Source organism: Cornus florida, unplaced genomic scaffold, assembly GCF_030987335.1.
Source record: "Cornus florida cultivar Cherokee Brave unplaced genomic scaffold, ASM3098733v1 CherokeeBrave_3.0.0_Hap2_Chr10, whole genome shotgun sequence".
NCBI classification, from domain to species: Eukaryota; Viridiplantae; Streptophyta; class Magnoliopsida; order Cornales; family Cornaceae; genus Cornus; species Cornus florida.
Window position 1 is genome coordinate 112,912,056 of NW_026775580.1, and position 26,998 is coordinate 112,939,053.

The 26,998-nt window shown below is 35.9% G+C and overlaps 1 protein-coding gene and 1 pseudogene across 9 annotated transcripts; both read left to right on the top strand.

The window, feature by feature from the left end:
- Positions 1 to 3,109: 3,109 nt before the first annotated feature.
- Positions 3,110 to 11,232, top strand: LOC132277246 (pentatricopeptide repeat-containing protein At1g31430-like). 9 transcript variants are annotated; one of them, XM_059779046.1, is made up of 7 exons: positions 3,110 to 6,425; positions 7,070 to 7,237; positions 7,328 to 7,419; positions 9,379 to 9,546; positions 9,628 to 9,704; positions 9,849 to 9,928; positions 10,030 to 11,232. In XM_059779046.1, the coding sequence occupies exon 1, from the start codon at positions 4,060 to 4,062 to the stop codon at positions 6,034 to 6,036; it is 1,977 nt and encodes a 658-aa protein (XP_059635029.1). In that variant the 5' UTR covers positions 3,110 to 4,059; the 3' UTR covers positions 6,037 to 6,425; positions 7,070 to 7,237; positions 7,328 to 7,419; positions 9,379 to 9,546; positions 9,628 to 9,704; positions 9,849 to 9,928; positions 10,030 to 11,232. The 9 variants fall into 9 exon arrangements, with proteins under 9 accessions (XP_059635029.1, XP_059635027.1, XP_059635031.1 ...); XM_059779044.1 differs by having other exon boundaries at positions 3,110 to 3,851; positions 3,935 to 6,425; positions 9,849 to 11,232; XM_059779050.1 differs by having other exon boundaries at positions 4,333 to 4,405; positions 4,495 to 6,425; positions 9,849 to 11,232.
- LOC132278420 (pentatricopeptide repeat-containing protein At1g31430-like) overlaps positions 6,296 to 26,998 on the top strand; it is a 40,724-nt pseudogene continuing 20,021 nt past the window's right edge.

Here is a 26,998-nt window from a genome sequence, read left to right on the forward strand (position 1 = left end):
TACAAAGGTATATCTTAATAAAATAAAATAATTTCTATAAAATTCTACCACAAATTATATATTTAAAGAAAATAAAATATAACCTAGAGTCTTCCAAAAACCACAAACTCCATATAATAAATTTTTATATCAATTTCAATCTAATGTATAATTAGTATAATTGAATTTCTATTTTAAAATTTAATTAAAAATTAATATAATTAAATTTATATTGTAAATTAAAAATTATACTAAATTTCAAATTATCTAATAAAATTCAAATTACAAATTATCTAATAAAATTTAAATTACTTAAAAAAATTTTTTACTTTGCAAAACTCAAATATTTCACTATTAAAATAAAAAATAAAATATACATATTTAGTATTAATATAAAAATATAAAAAAATTTATTAATTTACGAAACTTAAACTTTATCACCAATTTCAAAATATTTTAATTTTTATTTATTAATATAAAATAAATTTTTATTAATGCCTTTTCCTAATATATATAAAATACCCCGACATAATTCTCTCTCTCCCTCCTGGGCCGAAACCCATTTTGGGATATATTGTTCATAATCACCTTCCTCTCTCCTCTTCACTCTTTTCCGGTTGATGTCGCTCGGGCTCTAAAATTGTGGATTTCAATAAAGACTCTTGAGAAAGATGACATTAGGGAATAATGAAAGAATATACACAGAGACATATATATATATACACAGACATATATATATATATAGATATATATAGACATTACACATAGACATATATACATATATATATATACACACACACACAGAGAAATCCGCCGCCGCCGCCACCCACACAGACATCCTTCGCCATCGCCGTCGCCGCCACCGCCCACACAATCCCAATATCGGCTTCGGTGGCTCAATTGCAGTTTCCCATGTTGTCATCTCCACTACCATACGCGTGCTTGCCATCCCCGCGGTTGCCGTATCCGTTTTCCTCATTTTTACATTCGCCAACATCGCGCCCTAATCCCACCATTCTAACATTCCTCAAGCTTTTCCTTTTCAAATTAAACCCATGATAAGCCTTAAAATAGCAATTAAATAAAGGTTTTTGGTATTTTACACACCCCTTGATTTTTTTTTAATTTTTTTATTTTTTTATTTTATCCATTATTGAGTTTTTGTGAACTACAGTACTAGGGTCCTTGTAATATACACAAACAGACTCCATGACCACCGGCGAAAACCTCTTCACTGATACAACTGAAGGCTTCAACCCTCATCTGTTTATCAAGGTGATCCAACCGAGATCCAATGAGAGAGAGTTTAGAGCCTCAGCGACATCAACCGGAAAAGCTTCAGACAGACCCAACCAATAATCTCGGTTCTGAGATTAGATGTGTGAGATTGTTGGTGTCGAATTAATTTTTTAATCCATTTATAATTCTTGTCCATGAAAATATAAGAATGAGTAGAGATTTTGTTAATCTGTACCTGTAGAGAAGAGAGTGGTTTTATAACTTTTGTTAATAGGTGGCTTGTAGAGCTGTATCTGTAGAGAAGAAGAGAGAGAGACAGGGGCATGATAGAGAGACAGAAGTATGATAGAGGAGAGAGAATTAGGGATATAATAGTCATTTAGGTTATATGATATTTTAGAATAAATGTAATTAAAAAATTAAAAATAAATATATATTCTTTAATATTTTTAACGGAGACAATAACGAAAAAACAAAAATAAATTTAACTGATAATTATTTTTAAAAAATATCTGTGAAATTATTCTTAAAAAATGTATAATATTTGTTGCTAGTCAAAAGCGGTCCCACATACAATTAATTGTCAACAATTGCTTCTTTCTTTGCAACGCTATATTTTTAATTTTAGAAAGGCTATGTTTCTTGTTTCTTCTTCTTTTTTTTAACTTGCAACCGATATGTCAATTAACAAAAATAAATTATAATATTTGAAAAAAATTAATAATAAATTTTATGGGCTACAAAATGCAAAAAAAAAAAAAAAAATCTATAATTTTGATAATTCTATTATTCAATTTTAATTGTTTAAAAAATATGTATGATTTTTATTTGTTTGGCTTTTGAATTTATTTTTTTTAAAATGTGTCAACAAAAATATGAGAAAAGGATAAAAAAAAAGGAAACAAATATATGAGAAACAAAAAAAAAAAAAAAATATTTTATTCATCACAAACAATGTAAAAAACTACATTTTACTCAAATACAATTCCATTCAAATATAAAAAAGTTTTCAAGTGATTAAAATAATAGCCATTGAAAAAAACACAAACAAACAAAAAAATAAATATGTTTTTAATTTTTTACTCAAAATATTAAATATATAAAGAAAAAAAAAATAATTAGTGATTAGTCATCGTTTTAAAAAATGGTAGTAACACATTGTTACTAAGTGTGCTGACGCATACATAGTTAAGTCGGTATTGTTAATGCTATATTGGTTGTCCTATGGCTATGTTTGGTACGATAAGAAATAAAAGAAAGGATAACATTAATTACAAGGTTAAGAGAATTGATGGATAATTTTAACCCCCTTGTTGTATTTGGTTGATTAATGAAAGAAAAGATATAAAAGGATAATAATCACGTTTGGGAAAAGAAAGGAAAGAAAACTATTTTAATAAATTTATTATTATAGGCTTTTATTTTTTAAAAGATAAATTTATAGATTTAACTATGTAAAATAAAAATAAATAATAATTTGATAAAAGCATTATTGTTCTTTTGAATTCATGTTATACTTGTAGCTTATATGTTAGATAGGCAAAAGAAATGTACGTTAGATAAGCAAAAGAAATGTTACTATTTTAATACAAATGAGTTAAATTAAAAGTTACTAATAAAAGATGGACTAGAGAGCTACATAATATTTATGTGACAAATGTATCAAAAATATGAAACAATTATTTAGGTGATAAATTATATAAACTTCTCACAAATAGAATGCAGAAACAATTATTTTAGTAATAAATTATATAAACTTCTCACAAATATAATGCAGAAACAATTATTTATGGGCCTCAAAATTTATAGGCCCAAGAATGATGGGCCTCCAGAAAAAAAAAAAAAAAAAAAAAATCAGGGCAAATTATTTCAGCCTCCCCAATCGGCTCCATCTATCTCTATTCTCGTTTTCAACTCTGAACTTGCCCCCTCTCTCTCTTTCTCTCTGCAACTGCAAACCACAAAATCTACAAGAATCAGAAGTTCAAAACCCATATATTTCAGTTTATCTATCTGTCTACAAGAATCAAAAGTTCAAAACCTATTACCTATATCAAAACCCATATCGGCGTATCATTTCAGATTGTTCAAAAAATCAAAACCCGTATCTTTCAGTTTCCATCGCCCGCTGTTCCAGTTCGGGTTCGCCGTTCGCAAGCTTCAGCCGCTGTCTCTCAACTCTCAGGCTTGCCTCCTCTCTCTCTCTGCAACTGCTAACTGACATGTATGGGTTTTGTTTTAAATTGTTTTCTAAATCAACTAATCAAGGTCTGTAATTCTTGTTTTGCAAACTAAATCCTATTTAGGGCAAATCATTTGCCTCCATCTCTATTCTCGTTCTCAACTCTGAACTGGCCCCCTCTCTCTCTGCAACTGCAAACTACAAGAATCAGAAGTTCAAAACCCATATATTTCAGTTTATCTATCTGTCTGCAAGAATCAAAAGTTCAAAACCTATTACCTATATCAAAACCCATATCGGTATATCATTTTAGATTGTTCAAAAATCAAAACCCATATCTTTCAGTTTCCATCGCCCGCTGTTCCAGTTCGGGTTCGCCGCTGGCAAGCTTCAGCCGCTGTCTCTCAACTCTCAAGCTTGCCCCCCTCTCTCTCTCTGCAACTGCTAACTTGTATGTATGGGTTTTGTCTTAAATTTTTTCTGTAATTATTGTTTTGCAAACGAAAATGAACTGTAATCTTGATTTTGTGTAAGGGTCAATTTGGCATAAAAAATAATAGAAGGGTGAGTCCTGACTGGTGGCCTAATCAAGCAGCTGATAAGTAGAAGGCGTGGCCTCTCAGCTCATTCTAGGCAAGGCACAACAAGAGCAAGGTCACATGATCTCTCAACATAAGTTTGTGCTATTGAAGTCTATTTCCTGCCAATTCCTATCAAAACCACTTCACTTGTCAACTACTACCAACTCATACTTCACGAGACTCACCAAGAAAGCATGTATAGACATCCTTAGAAACTGCAAGTCCATGAAACAACTCAAACAAATCCAAACCCAAGTTTTCAGGATCGGTGTACACCAAAACAAAGACACCCTCAGCAAGCTCATGGTCTTCTGTACACACCCATCTCTTGGAAGCTTATCCTATGCCAAGAAGATCTTTGATTACATTGAAGACCCGAGTTTGTTTGTTTACAATGTAATGATCAAAGCATATGCCAAGAAAGGTAGCTTTAGAAAAACTCTTTTTTTGTTTGATCAATTGAGGATGCACGGTTTGTGGCCAGATAATTTCACCTACCCCTTTGTTTTCAAGGCCATCGGATGCTTGCGGGAGGTTTTAATAGGCGAAAAAGTTCATGGGTTTGTTGTAAAGAGTGGGGTTGAGTTTGATTGTTATGTCTGTAACTCACTCATGGACATGTATGCAGAACTGGGTTATGTTGCGAAATTGAAGAAGTTGTTTGATGAAATGCCTGAGAGAGATGTGGTTTCTTGGAATGTCTTGATCTCTGGATATGTTAGATGTAACAGATTTGAGGATGCTGTTGATGTTTTTCGGCGTATGAAACGAGAAAGTAATCTGAAGCCTGAAGAAGCTACGGTTGTAAGTACTCTTTCGGCCTGTACAGAATTGAAAATTTTGGAACTTGGTAAAGAAATTCACCGGTATGTTAGCCATGAGCTCGGATTTACCACTATAATTGGCAATGCCTTGTTGGATATGTACTCCAAGTGTGGATGTTTAAGTATAGCCCGACAAATTTTTGATGCAATGCCAGAGAAAAATGTGATTTGTTGGACAAGTATGGTGTCTGGGTATGTGAACAGCGGTCAGTTGGATGAAGCTAGGGAGTTGTTTGAGAGAAGTCCAGTTAAGGATATTATTCTTTGGACGGCTATTATTAACGGGTATGTGCAGTTCAACCGTGTTGATGAGGCACTAGCTCTGTTTCGGGAGATGCAAATCCAAAGGGTTAAGCCTGATAAATTCACTGTGGTTGCTCTCCTTACGGGCTGTGCCCAATTGGGAGCTCTGGAACAAGGTAAATGGATCCACGGTTACATAGATGAAAACAGAATCACAGTTGATGCGGTTGTTGGTACTGCTCTAGTAGATATGTATGCAAAATGTGGTTGCATAGAGAAATCTTTGGACATTTTCAATGGGTTGAAAGAGAAAGACACAGCCTCATGGACTTCAATTATTTGTGCACTTGCCATGAATGGCAAAACCAAAAAAGCACTAGAACTGTTCTCAGGTATGAAACAAGCTGGATTTAAACCTGATGATATCACATTTATTGGTGTTTTAAGTGCTTGCAGTCATGGGGGACTGGTAGAGGAAGGCCGTTGGTACTTTAATTCAATGAGAGAGATGTATCAAATTGAACCAAAGTTAGAACACTATGGGTGTCTAATTGACCTCCTTGGTCGTGCTGGATTATTAGATGAAGCGGAGGGATTGATCGAAGATGTACCAGACAAAAATAATGAGATTATAATTCCACTTTATGGTGCTTTGCTGAGTGCCTGCAGAATCTATGGTAATGTTGATATGGGTGAACGTGTGGCTCAAAGGCTTGTGGAAATTGGATCTAATGATTCCAGTGTCCATACTCTTCTGGCCAATATCTATGCTTCTGCTCACAGATGGGAAGACGTGACGAAAGTGAGACACAATATGAAAGCTCTAGGAGTCAAGAAGGCACCTGGGTGTAGTTCAATTGAGGTTAATGGCAATGTCCATGAGTTCGTAGTTGGAGATGCATCTCACCCACAAATGAAAAAAGTTTACTTAATGTTGAATAGTATGGCTAAACCATTGTCAGGTTTAGAGGCAAATGAAATGGAATGAGATTTTGTGATGAATAAAAACTTATTTCATTGATCTTCCGAAAGAATTAAAAGATTGAGAATTTTCAGTTTGCTGCATATCATTCAATGGTTTAAGCACTGATTTTTAACCCAAAAGTTCCCTTAGGTGTGTGGCTCCAGTTACTCAAACACAACTTCATGAGAAGAGAAGGGGCAGTAAGAAGGTATTACGCTGATGTTCGGAGAGTGAAGGGTACTCGTATGGAAGTGTTTGAAAATCTGAAAGGCGCTTCTGACAGATGCTTGGGAAGTTTCAGCACCTCAGCTGGGTGAGCAAGAAAATGGATGCGAGACATTCTAAAGGAGTTACAGCTAAGCATATCAGGAAGGCATCAAATCAATTTTGTGTAACCAACAAGGTCAGACCTGGTAAGCTCGTATGATACACTTTGTTGTTATCAGATATGAATCGCTTGTCAACTTTTCTGTAGCAGCTACTAAATGATGACATAAGTTTTGTAACCTTGATTTTGGGTTATGTAATTAGATTACAGAGGTAACTAAAGGAGAGACTGGTTCCTTGATCTGTATAGTAGGCTTGAAATACTGAAGGTCTAACTAAAGACACTTTTATCTGAAATTGTGTTCAATTGCTAATTGGTGCACATAATTCTTTTTTTGAACAGTGAATTACTCAAAAACCTTAAAAAGTGAACACACAGTAGTGTTATTGTATAAACTAAAAGACACCACCAAATGTACATGTACCTGCATGCACGCACACATAGGTATTGTGGTACCCTTTGTTATTCAGAATTCTACCTTAAACACAGTAGAAGTGCTCTTGGATCTTTTGCATCTCAAAAGTGTCACCAAAAAAATTGTTATGATTCTCACATTGCCTGGGAGTCATTTGAATTAGTCGTAATCTCCGTCATCGTGTTAATTGACCATCTTTTACCATGCATTTATGCAGCAGGGCATAATCATAAAAATGATCACTACATATATATATATATATCACTTTCTCCATCCGCATGATTCTAATAGCATTTGGCTATGCTTAATTATAGAAAGGAAGAGGAAGTGTTGGGCTCGTTTCGGGCCCTAGCAAGTCACACAAGGAGTGTGGAGTGAGGCTTTAAGGGTGTGGAGTGAGGCTTCAAGGCTTCAAGGCTTCAAGGGTGTGGATGTCCCTATTCTTGTAAAATCATCTGTGCAAACATTTAGGATTTGGAAGGGTAGCCTCCTTAAGTCCCTTGTTTTTTTTAAGGATATTTATTGTAAGTTGACATATTGTTGAGCTTTTTTGCCTTTTATCATTTGTGTAGAATTGGAGAATAGATTGTTGGCTCGATTTGATGCAGCCTCACAGAGGAGAGAATTGTCTACTATGGCAGAGTGCACTAAAATTTTATCTCAGGTAATTTATGTGAACTTCATATTACCCTTTGGTTAATTAGATTTACTATGGTTGTATTTGTAAATGTTGTGCAAATTTCATGCTAGGGAACCAAAAAGTATGCTTAAAAAGGAAAAATATACCAGGCCTTGATTGTAGATGTATTTAATGTTGTCAACTTTGAGTCACATATATTGGCATATGTATCATGTCATGTGCTGAGTGCCTGAGAAATATAAAGTATCACGTTTTATTTATTTATTTTTTAAATCCTATTATTTGGATCACTTGAAATTATTTGATTTGTGGAAATTTAACAGGTAGCTTCTTTTATATGCGCAATGTTCTTTTCCAGGAAACAAGCTATTTTTGACTGACTAAATGTTTTGGGGCTGTATTTGGAATGGTAGTAACTTTTTTTAGGTATGTACCCTGAAGGGAATCGGTAATTCAATAGACTCCTAATGGATGCAAAATTCTATAAAAATATATGAAAGTGCATTAATGCATTGTTAATATGTTTTTCATTTCACTTGAAAAACTACCCTCAAACTATATTATCTTACACTTTGTCATAAACCATAGAAAAACCCATATGCGAAACCAAAAATTTTTGGAGAAGGAAAAGAAACCCTAAACTTGAAGTTTAAAAAACTAAAGAATTCAAAGCCTAAATATAGAATCCTTTAAACCCCTAGCTCTAAAATTTGAACGCAACCCTAAATTTATTAGAACCCTAAATACACCATAACTGTTGAGGCCTTAAAACTCTTTTAAGCATTTAAACCACAAAGATCCCCAAATTTAAGAAAGCTAAATCTCGAGCTTGTAAAAGACTAAGAGTTAATGTGAATTAATACATTTATACCGGGTTGATTTGTGCACTTGTTTCTTTGGTTGGTGTATTAACAAGTCAGTCAGTGAAACAAAGAGCTTACGTGGGAGTTGACTTGTGCCAGCCAGGGGCTTGGCAAGTGCCTGGCAAAGAAACTATGAACATGCATTTCTCAGATGCACACATTGGCTGATGGGATTAGTAGCTCTTAGTTGACACTTGTTGGTATTAATGTCCAGATCTATATCTACGTCGTCGTTGAGAAGACGGTTTTGTTCTGAAATCAATGTAATCAAATGCTTCTGGGCTTTTTTTTTTTTTTTTCACCGAGTTTGCCTGCAACTATTTTACAAGTTTTTAACCATCCACTCTAATATAGTAGTACTACATAGTCTATAATTCTTTATTCATTGTAACTTTTCACCAGGTAAAGTTTTTAGATGGGACTTGCTTGTTGATGAGATCCAGCCTGCTCATTTTGGTTAGAAACAGCTGTAAAAGATGATACATGGCCGAGTTCGTGTTTCATTGACAATTGAGTCATTTGTGTTTGACTTGAAGAAAAAAGTTCAATCTATGCACATTTATTGTTATTTTCTTCTTTAGTGATGGATGTGACAGAAATGAGAATTTTGAGATGGATGTGTGACAAGACAAAAATGGAGCTTGATGAACACATATTTTCATAACTAATATGGATATTTTTAGGAAAGTGCTATTTGTGCTCCAGATTTATGCTCAAGGCATTTCACCTTAGAAGAATTTCTTACATTTAAATGATAAAATTGGCCTTGTTCAAGGCCGCTTCTGCTACATATTGGCTCAGAGTTAGATGAATGGAGTCTCCAACAATGTCTTTTGCATCTATTCAATGGTAGTTTGTATCTTTGGCTGTGGAATTTCTTAATTTTTTTTTTTTTTTTTTTTTTTCTTGTGAACGAGGGGATTCCCTAAATCTTTTTGTTGTTACTTCTCTGCAATTTTCTTTGGATAGGATCAAGCGTTTTTGATACATCCATCATTATAAGCAGATCATTTCGAGTTATACCCCATCTAGTTTAAGGATGAAACTGGTTCGACGATAAAGAAATCTTGGTAATTTGTACACCTTCTTACCTTCTTGTTTTTTTCCTTTTACAATGCAGTTTAATAGGGAACAAGTGCTATGCAACATTATGTGGCAACGCGTCCAATGTTTATTGACGTGGGGGTCATGAATGCAGACACTAGATTGGTTCTTGGTGACCAGGGTACATTACCTAGTCCTAGCAATGTTGCACGTGGGCTTTCTTCGTTGTACAAAGAAATCACAGGTTTGAAGGCTTGGAATTTATCTCAATGAAAGGGTGTTAGGACTCAATGAATTTAATGTACTTGTAATGATTGACCTACAGACACTGTTCGTAAAGAAGCGGCCACAATAATGGCTGTATTCCCTTCTGCAAATGATGTTATGTCAATTTTGGTTCAGGTATCTGATCTTCAACTCACTTATTCTCTTTTCTGTTCTGTATGTATTTAGTGGCAATGCATTCAAATGAAGTAAAGATACTAGGATCATATTGGTTGGTAATGTTACAATACTGACGAGTTTCCTCCTGCGGTTTTCGTGCAGCGAGTTACCACACTTCTTGACAAACTGTTGCAGAAACCATCTCTTGTTAATCCACCTCCTATGGAAGAAGGCGGACTTCTGTTAGTGAGTTGATTACTGAGGCTGCAATTGCTCTTTAATACCTACATCAATTATGTTAAAGTTGGACTTTGACCCCAGTTGTGTTTTCCTGATGCTTCAGTATCTTAGAGTGCTAGCAGTGCCATATGAGAACACGCAGGAACTTGCTAGAGACCTACGTGTTGTGGGGTGTGGTGACTTGGAGATTGAAGGTAACACTTAAGAAAACATTGCTAGCTTCTTTTTAGATCAAATACCTGAACTCCTTGCCTGTGAGTTGGTTCTACATTGCCAAGGTTACACTTGATTAAATGGTACATAAGTTATGTTTATATTAGGCAGCTTTGTCTGTCCACCCTGTTTGAGGGTACCCCAAGTATTCGGAAAGATGCACAGAGGTAAATGTAAAATTGGCGATTTTTTATATATTAAAACCCAAAATCAGTAGCACTGACTGCAGAATTTTCGTAGAACATAATGACTTCATTTCTATGGCACAGTTTTTCCACTAATTAAAATGCATTATAGAAAATCTGACGCTATTAACTTATATCAACTGTTAGGGACTGTTTGGCATGTGTTTTGCTTTGTTTTAGGCTTGCTACAGTAACCCCTTTCAAGCCCAAAACATGTTTGGTTGGGCTTGTTGTGTTTTAAACAGTAACAAAACAATTTCAAAAATGGGCCCAAAACATGAAACACCATTTTGGTGTTTTTAGTTGTTTTTGTACTGTTTGGGCTACATTACACTGTGGCGGATGAAACAATTTGCTCATTTAACTGTAGCGGAGGAAACACATATAAAAGGCAAAATTTGTCATTTTCTAGGGTTTTGGGTGCGGCTTCTATTTGGGCGATTTTGGGCGACTCACAAAATCATCTCAGCATCCCCAATCGCCTCCAACTTTATTCTTCTTCTCAACTCTGAACTTGCCATCTCTGTCTCTGCAACTGTAAACTACTGTAGTCCACAAGAATCAGAAGTTCAAAACCCATTTACTTCAATTTATCTATCTATCTACAAGAATCAAAAGTTCAAACCTTTATCAAAATCCATATCGGCATATCATTTCAGATTGCTCAAAAAATCAAAACCCATATCTTTTAGTTTCCATCGCCCGCTGTTCCAGTTCCAGTTTGCCGTTCGCAAGCTTCCGCCGCTGCCCGCTGTCTCTCAACTCTCAAAACCCATGTCGGCGTATCATTTCAGATTGTTTTAATTTTTTTTCTATTTGAAATCAAGGTCTCAACTCTCAAAACCCATGTCGGCGTATCATTTCAGATTGTTTTAATTTTTTTTCTATTTGAAATCAAGGTCTGTAATTCTTGTTTTAAATTTTTTTTTTGACTAAATCAATTAATCTATGGAAATAATTTTTTTTTTGGCTAAATCAATTTGAAATCAAGGTCTGTAATTCTTGTTTTAATTTTTTTTTCTGGCTAAATCAATTTGAAATCAAGGTCTGTCATTCTTGTTTTAATTTGTTTTTTTGGCTAAATCAATTAATCTATGGAAATAAATTTTTTTTGGCTAAATCAATTTGAAATCAAGGTCTGTAATTCTTGTTTTATTTTTTTTTGGCTAAATCAATTAATCTATTGAAATTTTTTTTTTTGGGCTAAATCTGTTTTAATTATGATCTTTTTTATATGATTTTTATTTTATTTTATGAATTTTAGTTATAAATATTTGTGAAGATAATGACTGAAACAGATCTCTTGCAAACAACTTGTAAACAGAATAATAAAATTGAAAATAGGTTACTGCAAACAAAAAAATTAGAGCTTTTATATGAAAAAATATTGACAATATTTGAATTATTAAAATGTGCTTTTTAGACATTTTTATAAACAAATTATAAAATTTAATGATATAAATTTATTATTTCATAAAATGTGAAATTGTAACAGATAGAGTGACCAAACATGGTTTGCATGTTTTTGTTTTTGACATTTTCATAGCAAAACATAATTTCCAAACGTGCTTCCAAATTTTTTCCAAAACACTCCTACAACAAAAACATTATTTCTGTTTTGTCAGAAACAAAACGCCAAAAACAAAGCGCATGCCAAACGGGTCCTTAATTTGTGAACAATACAACTTTAGGAAAAATCATGGGTTGATTTACTCACGTTCAACTACAATTATAGTCCATAGCTGAATGCTTCAGGAAGGAATCACATACTGCAGTTAGGGTTTTTAGGTACACAACTTGTATCAGTAATGTGTTAGGGGGAAGAAGAAGAATGACAATGAAATCACACCTTTGATGTCTATAAATTATCTATTCTTTTCTTAGTTGGCGACTGTCTCCTCGTGTACCCATATTCCCTTTATGAGATGGTAAACTTTTGAATTGACTGTAAATTCAGGTTTATCCAGCTTAGAGAGGACTACAAGAGTGCAAAGCTTGCAGCCAAACTTAGCTCCTTGTGGGCTAGCTCTAGTTAGTGCAGTGGCATGATGAAGTTCACACTCCACGTTAGTTCGACTGTTTACATCAAGGCGTCATATTGATGGAGGAGTTGCTATCTCAATTTTGATGGCTTTTCAATCATAGACCAAGTTGGGAACAGATTGGTGGATAGCAGAACTGTGAGGTTAAGGAGCTCATTCTTGAACAGGATCGGTATATTCGCCATTGCATTCTAGTTTTTCCTTCTTCTTGTTGTTGTAAATCAATCATTTTAGGAATGATTAACGACTTTTTGGTGTAATTGTTGTGAGTGCGGCTTGAGTCAAAACAGTTATAGTGAAGTGGTTTATGATCAGGTATTAAACCTTTGTAAAAATCATTTTAGGAAGGATTCATGTTCAGGTGTTAGTTTAGTTTTGGAATGCCTAATGTCTTGAATGGCAGTGTGGAGTTTTGGTATGCGGAAATGGAATGGATTCTTTTGTTTGGTAAGCAAATTAAAAGTTGGAATGCTGATTTCATTAGAATGTCATTCACACAAAAAGCTTGACCATTTGATTTTTTGGGATCTAAAGAATGTCAATTCTATTCTAACTCATCTCGACTTAAAGAATTGGTCATCCTACTCTTAACATAAAATTTTAAGCGAAAACATGATACCGGAAGAACGTTTATAGTTGGCCTTTCATGCCTCAGGCTTTCTGTTCTCACCACTGAAAACATGTAGGCTGTGGCCGTAAAAAAATAATTTGATGTATTTATTTATCCAGGAACCAGTTTTGGTTTCCTGGGCATTGCTGAGCATCAAGAACTTCAACAAACCCTTCATTCCTATACCCCGCTCATGTTAACCGGTAATTTGCTCCTTCCAATGCCTGTGATTTAGTAATGTGGAGGATTTAGATCTACAAGATCATTGTGAGATTTCTGTGTCAAGAAATTTGCTCCATAACAAACATCACCTTGTGGAATCAAATTAAAAGACAATATTAGTTCTACAATCCACCTTGTGCTGAAGTAGAACAATAAACTAAAATATAAGGGAAAAAAAAAAAAAAAAAAAAAAAAACCCAATTATAACTGATGTCTAAAAGGTGATTTTTGCTGTGCCAATCAAAATAGTATATATAAGGTGCATAAAATATCCTAATAAAGGTTAAAACATAATAGCTTCTGAGTTAGCAGATCCTCCTGTAACATACTGTATTGATATCCTAAAAAATAATACTCCTTAATATAACTTAATTGTTGTATAAGCGATGAAATATTATTGCAAAAGGAATATAAAAACACACGACCACATAACAGACCATGGAAGCAATGGCACAATATAGAGTATCCGGTTTCGCGGAAACAAAGGTTGGAGAGTCTTGTAGCTAGCCAAAGCACGAATCTAAGAGGAGCCGGTATAGGAGGGATTTTTGCCCGCTAGAAGTCAATATTTCTAGAATTTGTAATGATGTAAGCATAGCAAAAGGCAGCCCCCCTCGGGGCAATGCCACTCACAGCAGGTAACATACTTGTTGCTAGTCATAAACGGTCCCACATGCAATTAATTGTCAACAATAACTTATTTCTTGACTAAGGCTGTATTTTTAATTTTAGAAAGGCTATGTTTCTTCTTCGTTTTTTTTTTAACTTGCAACGGCTATGTCAATTAACAAAAATAAATTATAATATTTGAAAAAAAAAATAAATTTCATGGGCTACAAAATGCAAAAAAAATATTTATGATTTTGATTATTCGATTTTTCTTTTTTTAAAAATATGTATGATTTTTATTTGTTTGCCTTTTGAATTTATTTTCTTTAAAATGTGTCAACAAATATATGAGAAAAGGGAAAAAAAAAAAAAAAGTGAAACAAATATATGTGAAACAAAAAAATTAAAATCAATATTTAATTCATCGCAAACAATATGAAAAATTACATTTTACTCAAATACTATTCCATTCAAATATAAAAAAAAGTTTTCAAGTGATTAAAAAAATAGACATTAAAAAAAATACAAACAAACAAAAAAATAAATATGTTTTTAAATTTTTTACTCATAATATTAAATATATAATATATATATATATAAATAGTGATTAGTCATACTATAAAAAATGGCAGTAACGCATTGTTACTAACTATAATGTCAGCACGTATAATATTCCTAATTTTAAAAGGATAGTCTTGGTATTTTAATTAAGTATTTTGTTTCATTTTTAATTATTTAATTGTTTAGTTACTTAGTTATTTGATTTATTTGGATTATTTGATTGACTTGCATGATTTGATTTAATTGAATTATTTGATTTAATAGGTAAATTGTTTTTATTTATTATGTGTCCTTAATTGATTTATTATAATGGTTTATTTATGTAAATAAGTTAAATGAGTATTTTAAATACGTTAATTATTTAGGGTTTTCTTTGAGACGTCACGTATGTGTATCTGCCATATATTATAACTTAGGTTGTCCTAGGGGCCGACTAGAATTTAGTTAGGGTTTTGTCTCTAATTATACATGGATTAGGGTTTTGTTTAACCTTTATATATAGAACAGTACATCTGCTAGGGTTAAAAACAAAACCATATTCATGTACCAAAGCTACAGAGAGAAACAGAGAGAGGATTTGAGAAAACAGAGTACGTTCGGTAAGGTTCGGCTGCCGCTTAAATGTCGGACCTAGGAGAAGGGAAGAGCCGGAGTAGTAGGAGGCTTGACGATGTTCAGTATTACCTGAAACTTAGAGACGGCGCCGAGATTTCGTTACTGAAATCACAGGCATGTTCTTTTCTTCCTCTCTCCTGTTGGCTTGTGTTCTGTGCACCTAGACAGTCTCTAGGGTTTAATTCATCATTAACTGAAACTTACATGTTTATTATATGTTATATTGATGATCTGTATGCGTTGAATCAATTCTGTTACAGTTCTTGCATGTCTGAGTTTAAATTTTGTTCTTTAAGCATGTTAAATCAGTATGGTTGTAGTCACTGTAATTATTTTCAACTATTGTAAACAAACCATTGGGATGCTACTGGGATTATATAAGACTCTTAGGTTCAGTATTAAAGAGGAACAAAGGGGTTGGAATGGCCGGAGACGAAACAGATGGGCTGAAACAGAACGAAACTGGACTGGAGGCTCTCAGAGGGAGAGAGAGCCGGCTCCATGGAAGTGGGAGCCGGCTCCAAGATGCATGGAGCCGGCTCCATGCACAAAAGAGCCTGCTCCCAAGTTTATGGAGCAGGCTCTCTCAAGTTTACACTTTCTGGAATTGTTTTGACGCACTGTTTGACATTGTTTGAGGGTTTGAATTGTTCTGATTAATTCTGGGACTTCACAGAGGGATTAAGTAGTTAATTTTGGGTGTTATTAAGACCTCTAATTGATTAAGCTTTACCTCTAAGTTAATGGGACGAACAGTATAAAATTAAACTACTTTTTATGCTGTTAACGGATGGAAGGAAATTAATTGCTGGGCTTAATTTTAGCAATATAATGGGATATAGTATGAGTATAAAAATTATTTTAAATGTATGATAGGGTCATTTATTTATTAGTTTTGATCTATGCATGCTTTGAATGCTAATTGTTGAAATATTAAACCTTTTTCTGCAATTACATAAATTATCGCTTAGATTTTAATTGCTGAAATATTAGACACTCTTTTTGCAATTTTTTGGATAATGGTTTTGAACTGTAAATTGCTAAACTATTATTTATGTGTTGTAATTTACATAGATATTGAGGATTGTATGCACCGGTATGGGACGGTAGCATACTAGGGATAGTTTAACTCAAAACGCTAAGACCCAACCTATCGGATTAAAGGAATGGATTGTAAAATATTGAATCCTAATTGTGTTTAAGTCAGATCAATTGACTAAGTTGAATGACTTCCTGGATTAGTTGGTTGCAGTTAAGTCATATCAACTGAATAAGTTGAGTGACTAACTGGATTGTATATTGTATGCCAGCTCAATAAATAATTGAATGACATACTCTGGTTTTGGACGGACTTTAGATATATGGTTATGGTACCACGAGATGAGCTCGAGTCTCAGGCTCGTTGGTTAGGGTGCGTATATGCAGTGGATGCGTAGCTGACTATGATAGGTTGAGGTGTACCCTGTTAGGTCTAGATACTCATGTCCACCTTTGGGTGCGTTTTCATATGATGCCTTCTATTCAGGTTGAAACCCGTATTGTTGTCCAGTGAATGTCCCTTAGTGTGGATATATATAAGTATGGACTAGATAGATATTGTAAGATATCTAGGGTGTATCTGTGTATCGGGTCACTGTATGGATTGTAGTTAGATTAGAACTTGTTCGTGGGCCTAACCCACTCTTATATTTTTTAGGGGTATTGGACGGTTCTAGTCTTAGGATTGATCGCGCTGAGCAGAGACTATCATTCACTCTACCGACGATGTAGGGTTTCACTCCATATTTTAGATTTGGTTTTATTTCCAGTTATTTTATGTTCAGTTGGGATTTGATTTAGGGATCCACGAGATGGATTCCAGAGTTATATTGATGGAGGTTTTGGAGAGTTGGATTTTATAAATCTTTAACTGTTGAGGATTTTATATTTAGTATTTCTTTCAGCTCTTTTTTATTTCTTATTTCATTTTATATTCTGTGTTTGTTTTAAAATATTAATTGTTTGATATTCCCTCGGGTTTGGGCTTGGGCCTGATCAACCCGTGTCTCAGATCCGAGGGGTATTACAGTTGGTATCAGAGCACTCCAGGTTCAAGTGTCTCTAGGATGTTTCGTATTAAGATTTCCGCATAGCGTTTTTTCTTAATTAGAGCTTAAGTTTAGGATTTATTGTATTCCTTTACGGTTCGTTTAAACTCATACTGATGTCTATCTTTCTATGTTAACAACATGGTTAACGCTAGAAGAGGATAGATGAACAGTCGACAGAGGAGAGTGGCACGTAGGCAGCAGGAATGCCTGCAGCGTCAATAAAGGGAGGAAGAGTAGCAAATGCCTAGGTTTCAGTATGATGATGGTCAGTTTCAGGAGGAGCAGGAGGAAGTTCAATAGACTCGGGATCAGGGAAAAGATCTAGAGTATCCTCCTTACATCAACAACCTCATTGCTCGGGCTATAGAAGCAGGGGTAACAGCTGCACTTCTGAGTCAGCCTCAGGTACAGCCGGCACCGATACCAGTACCGGTTGTTCAGACTGATACTTGGGAGAAGGCTAGGAGTTATTTCATAAAGGGGAGCCCACCTGAGTTTTCAGGCTCCACAGATGCGAAAGCAGCTCATCAGTGGAAAAAGGATATTGAGCGACATTTTCGTCTGGTTCAGTGCACGGAGGTTCAAAAGCAGATGCTTACTACCTTCAAGCTGGTTGGGGATGTATTACAGTGGTGGGAGTCAGTTACCACCGCAGAGGAGAGGATGTCATTGACTTATGATCAGTTCAATACTCGCTTTGATGAGAAGTACTTCCCTTATGCAGTCAGGGCAGTTATAAAGACAGAGTTTCTTAATCTACTGCAGGGGAACATGATAGTGACAAAGTATGAGCAGCAGTTCACGCACTTATCTCTTTTTGCTCCAGAGGAGGTGGATACAGAGGAAAAGAAGCAGAATAGTTTCGTTAAGGGACTCATGTGGTCTATTAAGCGATCTATTACTGGTTGTCCAACCTATACCACTTATGCTCAGGTGGTAGATGCTACTCTACAGCAGTATCAATTAACCGTGGACTTCAGACAGGCCAAGGGTGAGAAGCGGGGTGACAGAGACTCTACTAATCAGTCAGCTGAGAAAGGGAATGGCAACGGATATCGACAGAATGACAAGGGCAAATTCCAGGGACAACAACATTGGAAGAAACACAAGGGTGGTTCAGATGCTCATAGGGATGAGGCACCTATTCAGCGATAGCAGAATGGGGGACCACAGGCAGGACAGAGTCAACTACAGGCTAACCGACAGAGGAGGCCATTTGGTACTTTCCAGGGTAGTTGTTACACTTGTGGAGAGTATGGTCATACCTCCAGGCAGTGTCCTAAAGCAGGACAGGGACACAAACAGCATGTGTAGCAGAGACAGAAGGCACCAGTACCTTTACCCGCTCCACAGTTTTGCGGATTCCGGGACAGACATATTCGGCTTTTCCAGTGCCGCCACAGCCTCAGGGACAGGCACCGCAGTAGTTGCATTACGACAGGGTTTTCAACCCCATGCCATAGGATATTCAGGCACCTCAGGCTGTTGAGGGTATGTTTCTTATTCATGTTTAAAAGGTCGTGTTTTATTTGATACGGTGCTACACACTCATTTGTAGTTAGATCTTTTGTTGCTTTATCTGGGATGATGACACGGGTATGCAGTAGACCTCAGGGTATTTCTACGCCTTTAGGCAATACAACCATTTTACATGAGAGTAATGGGCCTGTGACACTAGATATTAGTAGACTTAGATTTCTAGCCAATCTTTTGGTCCTGGACATACACACTTATGACGTGATACTTGGGATTGATTGGTTATCACACTACCATGCCCAAGTTGATTGTTATGATAAATTTGTTGTTTTCACCATACCTGGTCAGGATATGTACGTCGTCGCTATGCCACATTCTAACAGGGTTACTAGCACTTATTTGTTCCATATGGAAGAGGAAACGAAGGAGGGGACTACTATATCATTGATAGCATACCAATTGTACAGGACTTTCCGGATGTATTTCAGGAGATTCCAGGGTTGCCACCTAGTCGTGAGATCGACTTTGTGATTGACTTAGCTCTAGGCACTACGTTTATTACTAGGGCACCATATAGGATGGCACTAGTGGAGATGCGAGAGCTGAGGGATCAGATTCAGCAATTACTCAGCCAGGGTTTTATTCGCATGAGTACTTCACCCTGGGGAACACCGGTTTTGTTTGTGAAGAAGAATGATGGTTCACTTTGCCTATGTATAGATTTCAGGGAGTTGAACAAGGTTACTATTCGGAATAAATACCCTTTGCCCAGGATTGATGATCTTTTTGATCAGTTGAAGGGAGCTACCTATTTCTCTAAGATTGATCTGCGGTCTGGATGTCATCAACTTCGGATTCGGGAGCAGGATGTTCCAATGACAGCGTTTCTCACTAGATATGGTTCTTATGAGTTTCGAGTCATGCCTTTTAGACTGAGAAACGCACCTGCAGTTTTCATGGACTTAATGAACAGAGTCTTCAGGGCTTATTTGGATTAGTTTGTCATTGTTTTCATTGATGATATCTTGATCTATTCTAAGTCGGAGGATGATCATGCTAGACATCTTCGGATTGTCTTGCAGACACTTCGTGAGCTCCAGTTATACGCTAAGTTCGAGAAGTGTGAATTTTGGCAGTGGGAAGTGAAGTTTCTGGGTCACGTGGTGTCAAAAAGGGGAATAGCGGTAGATCCAACTAAAGTTTCAGCAGTGGTTAAGTGGGGACAGCCTACTTCACCTACCGAGATTCGGAGTTTTCTCGAATTGGCCGAATATTATCGTAGGTTCATCCAGGGGTTCTCGAAGATAGCGGGACCACTCACTCATTTGACTAAGAAAAGTGTACGGTTCGTGTGGGATGAGTACTGTCAAAAAGCTTTTGGTGAGCTGAAGACTAAATTGACTTTTGCATCGGTTTTGTCTACCCCACAAAGCGAGATAGAGTATCTTGTCTACACAGATGCTTCCTTGCAGGGTCTTGGATGTGTTTTGATGCAGGAGGAGCGACCGATTTCGTATAGATCTCGTAAGCTTAAGCCTCACGAGCTTAATTATCCAACACATGATTTGGAGTTGGCAGCGGTGGTCTTTGCCTTACGTATTTGGAGGTATTATCTGTTGGGAGAGTCCTTTAGATTATTTAGCAATCACAAGAACCTGCAATATTTGTTCACTCAGCGGGAGCTGAATATGAGACAACGTCAATGGTTAGAGTTTGTGAAGGACTATTATTTCTCTATACAATACCATCCAGGGAAAGCGAATGTGGTGGCAGATGCGCTCAATCGCTGACCTGTTGGTAGTCTTTTCGCTCTATTCACTACTGAGTGGAATGCTTTGAAGACGGTGGATGAGTTGTCGGATGCTTTCATGGCTTGTATGGTAGTTACACCTTCTATCATTCACAAGGTTTTGAAGGCACAACTAACGGATCAGCATTGCATTGACAAAGTTGTGGAGATAGCTTTCGGGAAGGTTCTATTTTACTATGTTGGGACTGATAGAGGTTTGAGGTACAAGGGCCGTTTGTTGGTACCTTCTGCTGATGATTTGAAAAAGGATGTGATGACTGAGACTCACCACTCTGAGTTTTCTGTTCATCCAGGAAGAGATAAGAAGTATCAGGATATAAAGCGGCAGTTTTGGTGGGCAGGTATGAAGAAAGACATTGCTATTTTTGTCTCTCGATGTAGTACTTGTCAGATGGTCAAGATTGATCATCAGAGGTCGCTAGGAGCTCTACAACCACTATCAATACCGGAGTGGAAATGGGAAAACATTTATATGGATTTTGTGGAGGGATTACCTAATTCTTTTAAGGATCACACTTCCGTTTGGGTTATCGTGGACAGATTGACTAAATCAGCTCATTTCTTACCTATTCGCACTGACTTAACCTCGAAGCAGTTGGCGAGACTTTACATTTTGGAGATTGTAAAGCTGCATGGTATTCCACTGTCTATTATATCGGACAGGGATTCGAGCTTTGTGTCAGGATTTTGGAAGAGTTTTCAGCAGGCTTTGGGTATAGAATTGTATCTTAGCATCACTTATCATCCTCAGACTGATGGACAGACTGAGAGAGTTAATCAGATTTGGAGGATATGCTTCGATCATGTGTTCTTGATTTCAAGGGCCACTGGGAGGATTATTTGCCACTTGTGGAATTTGCATATAACAATAGTTTCTAGAAGACTATTGGTATGGCACCATTTGAGGTATTGTACGGCCGACCGTGTCGATCGCCTGTTTGTTGGGTGGAGGTTGGCGAGAGCAGATTCTTGGGTCCTGAGTTCATCAAGGATACTTATGAGAAGATTGCTCTTATTAGGGATCGCATGCGCACTGTCCAGAGTAAGTAGAAAAGTTATACGGATGGCACACGTGCTTTGGAGTTTCAGGTTAGGGATCGGGTTTTACTCAAAGTGTCTCATATGAAAGGAGTAATGCGCTTTGGGAGGAAAGGGAAGTTGTCACCGCGGTTTGTTGATCCATTTATGATTACGAATCGAGTTGGAGATGTCGCTTATCGGTTGGCACTTCCAGATACATTGGATCGCGTACACAACGTGTTTTATGTTTCCATGTTGTGAAAATTTCTGCGAAATGAGGATCGGTATCAGCATATCGATGTTGGGGAGACTGAGTTGCAGCCGGATGTAACTTATTTAGGGCCACCGTGTTGTATTGTCGACCGACGGGATCAAATCCTTCGTAATAAGGTTATTCCTTTAGTGCGTGTTCAGTGGAGTCATCACAATGAGGCTGAGTCTACTTGGGAACGGGATGATATCATTCGCTCACAGTTTCCTGAAATATTGGAAGAAGGTAAGAGCGAATTCTGAGGACGGAATTCCTTTTGTTAGGGGGGAAGAATGTAATACCCCTAATTTTAAAAGGATAGTTCTGGTATTTTAATTAAGTATTTTGTTGCATTTTTAATTATTTAATTGTTTTGTTGCTTGGTTATTTGATTTAATTGGATTATTTGATTGAATTACATTATTTAATTTAATTGAATTATTTGATTTAATTGGTAAATTGTTTTTATTTATTATGTGTCCTTAATTGATTTATTATAATGTGTAATACCCCTAATTTAAAAGGATAATCCTGGAATTTTAATTTAATTATTTACGTGTATTTTTCTTAATTTAATTGCTTTATTTGGCTTGGTTTTTTGTTTTTATTTATTTACATTATTTGTGGATTTTTATTTACATGGTGTATTTAATTAATTGCTTTTGTTTTTATGGTATTTAATTTATTATTTTAAATTTTATTTTATTCTAAATGGACCAAATTAATTACGTGAGTTGGTTTACATTAGGTTTACATTAGGGTTTAGTTTTAATTAATCGTGACTGGGAATGGAGCCGACTTAGAATTTATTTGGTGTTGGACTTAGAGTTGGTGTCGTATTAGAATTAGGTTGTGGGATGAAGTCTATAAATACATAAGTATACGTCTGCCAAGGGTTTTGTAAACCCTATTCACGTAACAGATAGATACAGAGAGTTGTGAGATTTTGAGAAAACAGATAGTGAAAACTTGAGAGCTTACAGAGAGGTTCAAGGAGGAAGGAACGGGGTTGCTTCTGGGTTAGCCAAGAGTAACAGAGGCGTGGAACAACGGTGGAAACTCAGAGACGACAGTTAGAGTTTTTAATCTAAAAATCTCAAAGGCAAGTTTCTGTTCTTCTTTTTCCCTTTAATCTGTGTTCTGTGCATGCCTAGCTAGACTCCAGGAGCTTAATTATTGCTAAAACAAAATAATCATGCATGTTTAATCGGACTTAAACAGAGAGTTTCATGATTGTATATATTTATTCGTGATTTCTTTATTTTTAGATCTTTATGCATGAACTGTGGTATAACTTAAATCTTTACCTACTAAAACACTTACAATAACTTCGTATGGGCGTATGGGGCTTAGGTTGAAACTTAGAGGCCTTAACAATGGAGTTTTAGGGTTTATAGAGACTGAACGGACGAAGAAGACGGCTTTAGCTCCAACTTAGCCGACTTAGTTGGAAACTGAGCCGACTAAGTTAGCAACTTAGCCTACTCAATTGTAACTTAGCTTGCTCAGTTTGGATTTTTGGTTTTAAACGCCCAAGTTGGTCTTTTTATACACTATTTGGACTATACAAAGTGTTACCACTTCGTTTAAATTGTTTTAAATGATGTATATTATTGTTTTAGACCTTTAAGATTATAGGTAAACAATGATTCATAAATGGATTAAGTTATGGACAGTGTACAGTTAGGGGAAGATCCTACATGTTGAGCTTTGTATGTTAATCAGCTTATACTTTGGAACTTGGAGGTTTTTTTATATATGATTTAATTTTAATTAATCATAATTGGTTAGGATTATAAGTAACATGGATTACTTGAATTTAACCATGCTTGGGTTGGATCAAATTAATATTCACTTTGCTATTCAACTGCACCAGTTTATAGATATTTTGGAGGATGTGAACGTTTATACTTGTTTTAGTTGTTTACATTATTGGAATTGGATCTTTTAGGCTCTATAATGACTGCCTAGTATTGATATATATGTGTTAATTTATATTGATGCATGTTTTAAAGAATGGTTGTTGGATATAGATAGTGTCGTTTTATTAACTATGCTATCTGGAGGATTATATGCACCGGTATGGGACGGTGACATACTAAGTATGGACTAGTTCAAACACGGTGTTCTACCTAACTTGGATTGAGTTATGGACTAACCATAAAGGTTAAGTACATCTCATATTTGAGTCATATCAATTGAGAATTGAATGACCTACCTTGGTTTCAGGATGGATTTGTTATACATACATCAAACCACAATACAGATGGTTGATATTTTTAATTAGGAGTACGGGCTTTATATATTTATTTTATGTGCCATGGTTTGGCCTTGAGTCTCAGGACCATGGTTAGGGCGCGTATATGGCCTATGATGGATAATTGGACATAGGTGTTGTTCTCTGGTAGGTCTAGGTACTCATGCCCACCATTGGGTGCGTTTTCGCATGTTGCCTTCTATTCAGGCTGAGACAGACCTATTGGATTAGCGAGCGTCCTATAGTGTGTATCTATACATATATGGACTACTCTAGATATTGTTAAGTCTTCCTATGATGTATCTGCGTATCGAATTACTGTTTGGATTGTAGTAGATCAGGACTTGCATGTGGGCCTGACCCACTCCTTCATTTTTCAAGTGTTCGTCAGTTCCAGGGTTAGAGCTTGGATGTACAGAGCAGATACAGATATTCATTCCTCCGATTATGTAGGAATCTTCTCTATGTTAGCTTTGGATTTTATTTATATTATTTTCAGTTTTTGGTTTAAGACTTTTAATAAGGGGTCCAATGGATGGATTCCCGAGTTGTAAACTTATGGAGTTTTGGATTATCGGATTTAATTAATTATGATACAAGGATTTTCTTTTAGTTTCTTTTAGCTTATTATGTTATTTCGTATTTCACTTTGCATTCCGTGTTCATTTTAACATATTAATTGTTTGATATTCCTCGGGTTTGGGCCTGGGCTTGATCAACCCGTGTCTCGGATCCGAGGGGTATCACATAATGGTTTACTTATGTAAATAAGTTAAATGAGTATTTTAAATACGTTAATTATTTTGGGTTTTCTTTGAGACGTCACGTATGTGTATCTGGCATATATTATAACTTAGGTTGTTCTAGGGGCCGACTAGGATTTAGTTAGGGTTTTGTCTCTAATTATACATGGATTAGGGTTTTGTTTAACCTTTATAAATAGGACAGTACATCTGCTAGGGTTAAAAACAAAACCCTATTCACGTACCAAAGTTACAGAGAGAAACAAAGAGAGGTTTTAAGAAAACAGAGCATGTTCGGTGAGGGTTCCGGCTGCGGTTTAAAGGTCGGACCTAGGAGAAGGGAAAAGCCGGAGTAGTAGGAGGCTTGATGGTGTTCAGTATTACTGGAAACTTAGAAACAGTGCCGAGTTTTCGTTACTGAAATCACAGGCAAGTTATTTTCTTCCTCTCTCCCGTTGGCTTGTGTTCTGTGCACCTAGATAGTCTCTAGGGTTTAATTGATCATTAACTGAAACTTACATATTTATTATATGTTATATTGATGATCTGTATGCGTCGAATCAATTCTGTTATAGTTCTTGCAGGTCTGAGTTTTAATTTTGTTCTTTAAGCATGTTAAATTAGTATGGTTGTAATCACTGTAATTGCTTTCAACTATTGTAAACAAACCATTGGGATGCTACTGGGATTATATAAGACTCTTAGGTTCAGTATTAAAGAGGAACAGAGGGGTTGAAATGGTCGGAGACGGAGCAGATGGGCTGAAACGGAGCGAAACTGGACTGGAAGCTCTCAGAGGGGGAGAGAGCTGGCTCCATGGAAGTGAGAGCCGGCTCCAAGATGCATGGAGCTAGCTCCATGCACAAAAGAGCCTGCTCCCAAGTTTATGGAGCAGGCTCTCTCCAGTTTACACTTTCTGGAATTGTTTTGACACACTGTTTGAGGGTTTGGATTGTTTTGATTAATTCTGGGGCTTCACAGAGGGATTAAGTAGTTAATTTTGGGTATTATTAAGACCTTTAATTGATTAAGCTTTACCACTAAGTTAATAGGATGAACAGTATAAAATTAAACTACTTTTTATGCTGTTAACGGATGGAAGGAAATTAATTATTTGGCTTAATTTTAGCAATATAATGGGATATAGTATGAGTATAAAACTTATTTTAAATGCATGATAGGGTCATTCATTTATTATTTTTGATCTATGCATGCTCTGGATGCTAATTGTTGAAATATTAAACCTTTTTCTGCAATTACATGGATTATCGCTTAGATTTTAATTGCTGAAATATTAGACACTCTCCTGCAATTATTTGGATAATGGTTTTGGACTGTAAATTGCTAAAATATTATTTATGTGTTGTAATTTATATGGATATTGAGGATTGTATGCACCGGTATGGGACTGTGGCATACTAGGGATGGTTTAGCTCAAAATGCTAAGACCTAACTTATCGGATTAAAGGAATGGATTGTAAAATATTGAATCCTAATTGTGTTTAAGTCAGATCAACTAACTAAGTTGAATGACTTCCTGGATTAGTTGGTTGTAATTAAGTCATATTAACTGAATAAGTTGAGTGACTAACTGGATTGTATATTGTATGTCTGCTCAATGAAAAATTAAATGACATACTCTAGTTTTGGCGGACTTTAGATATATGGTTATGGTATCACGAGATGAGCTTGAGTCTCAGGCTCATTGGTTAGGGTGCATATATGCAGTAGATGCATAGCTGGCTACGATAGGTTGAGGTGTACCCTGTTAGGTCTAGGTACTTATGCCCACCTTTGGGTGCGTTTTCGTATGATGCCATCTATTCAGGTTGAGACCCCTATTGTAGTCCAGTGAATGTCCCTTAGTGTGGATATATATAATATGGACTAGATAGATATTGTGAGATATTTAGGGTGTATCTGTATATCGGGTCACTGTATGGATTGTAATTAGATTGGAACTTGTTCGTAGGCCTGACCCACTCTTATATTTTTCAGGTATCAGACGGTTTCTGATAGCCCTCAATTCTAGAGCCATGGGTGATCAAGTCCGAGCATAGATCCAAGAGATACCTGATAATTAATATGTAAACAAGTAAGAGTACAAAAGAATAAAAATAAAATAATACGCTGAAAAGAATTCTAAATATAAAAGGTCTCCAAATAGATTAATATAATTTAGTCTTATCAATCCGTACAACTCAGGAATCCATCCAGTGGACCCCTAATAATCACAAATGAAAATAAATTACATAACCAAAATCCAAAACTAAATACGAAAGGAAGTCCTACGTAGTCAGAAGAGTGAGTGTCTGTTTCTGCATCATCACGATCAAGCATTAAGCCTGGTACTGACGAACACTTGAAAA

Bases quoted from the DNA above. Each gene is read 5' to 3' on its own strand.
- LOC132277246 (XM_059779048.1), top strand. From the start codon at position 4,060: ATGATCTCTCAACATAAGTTTGTGCTATTGAAGTCTATTTCCTGCCAA.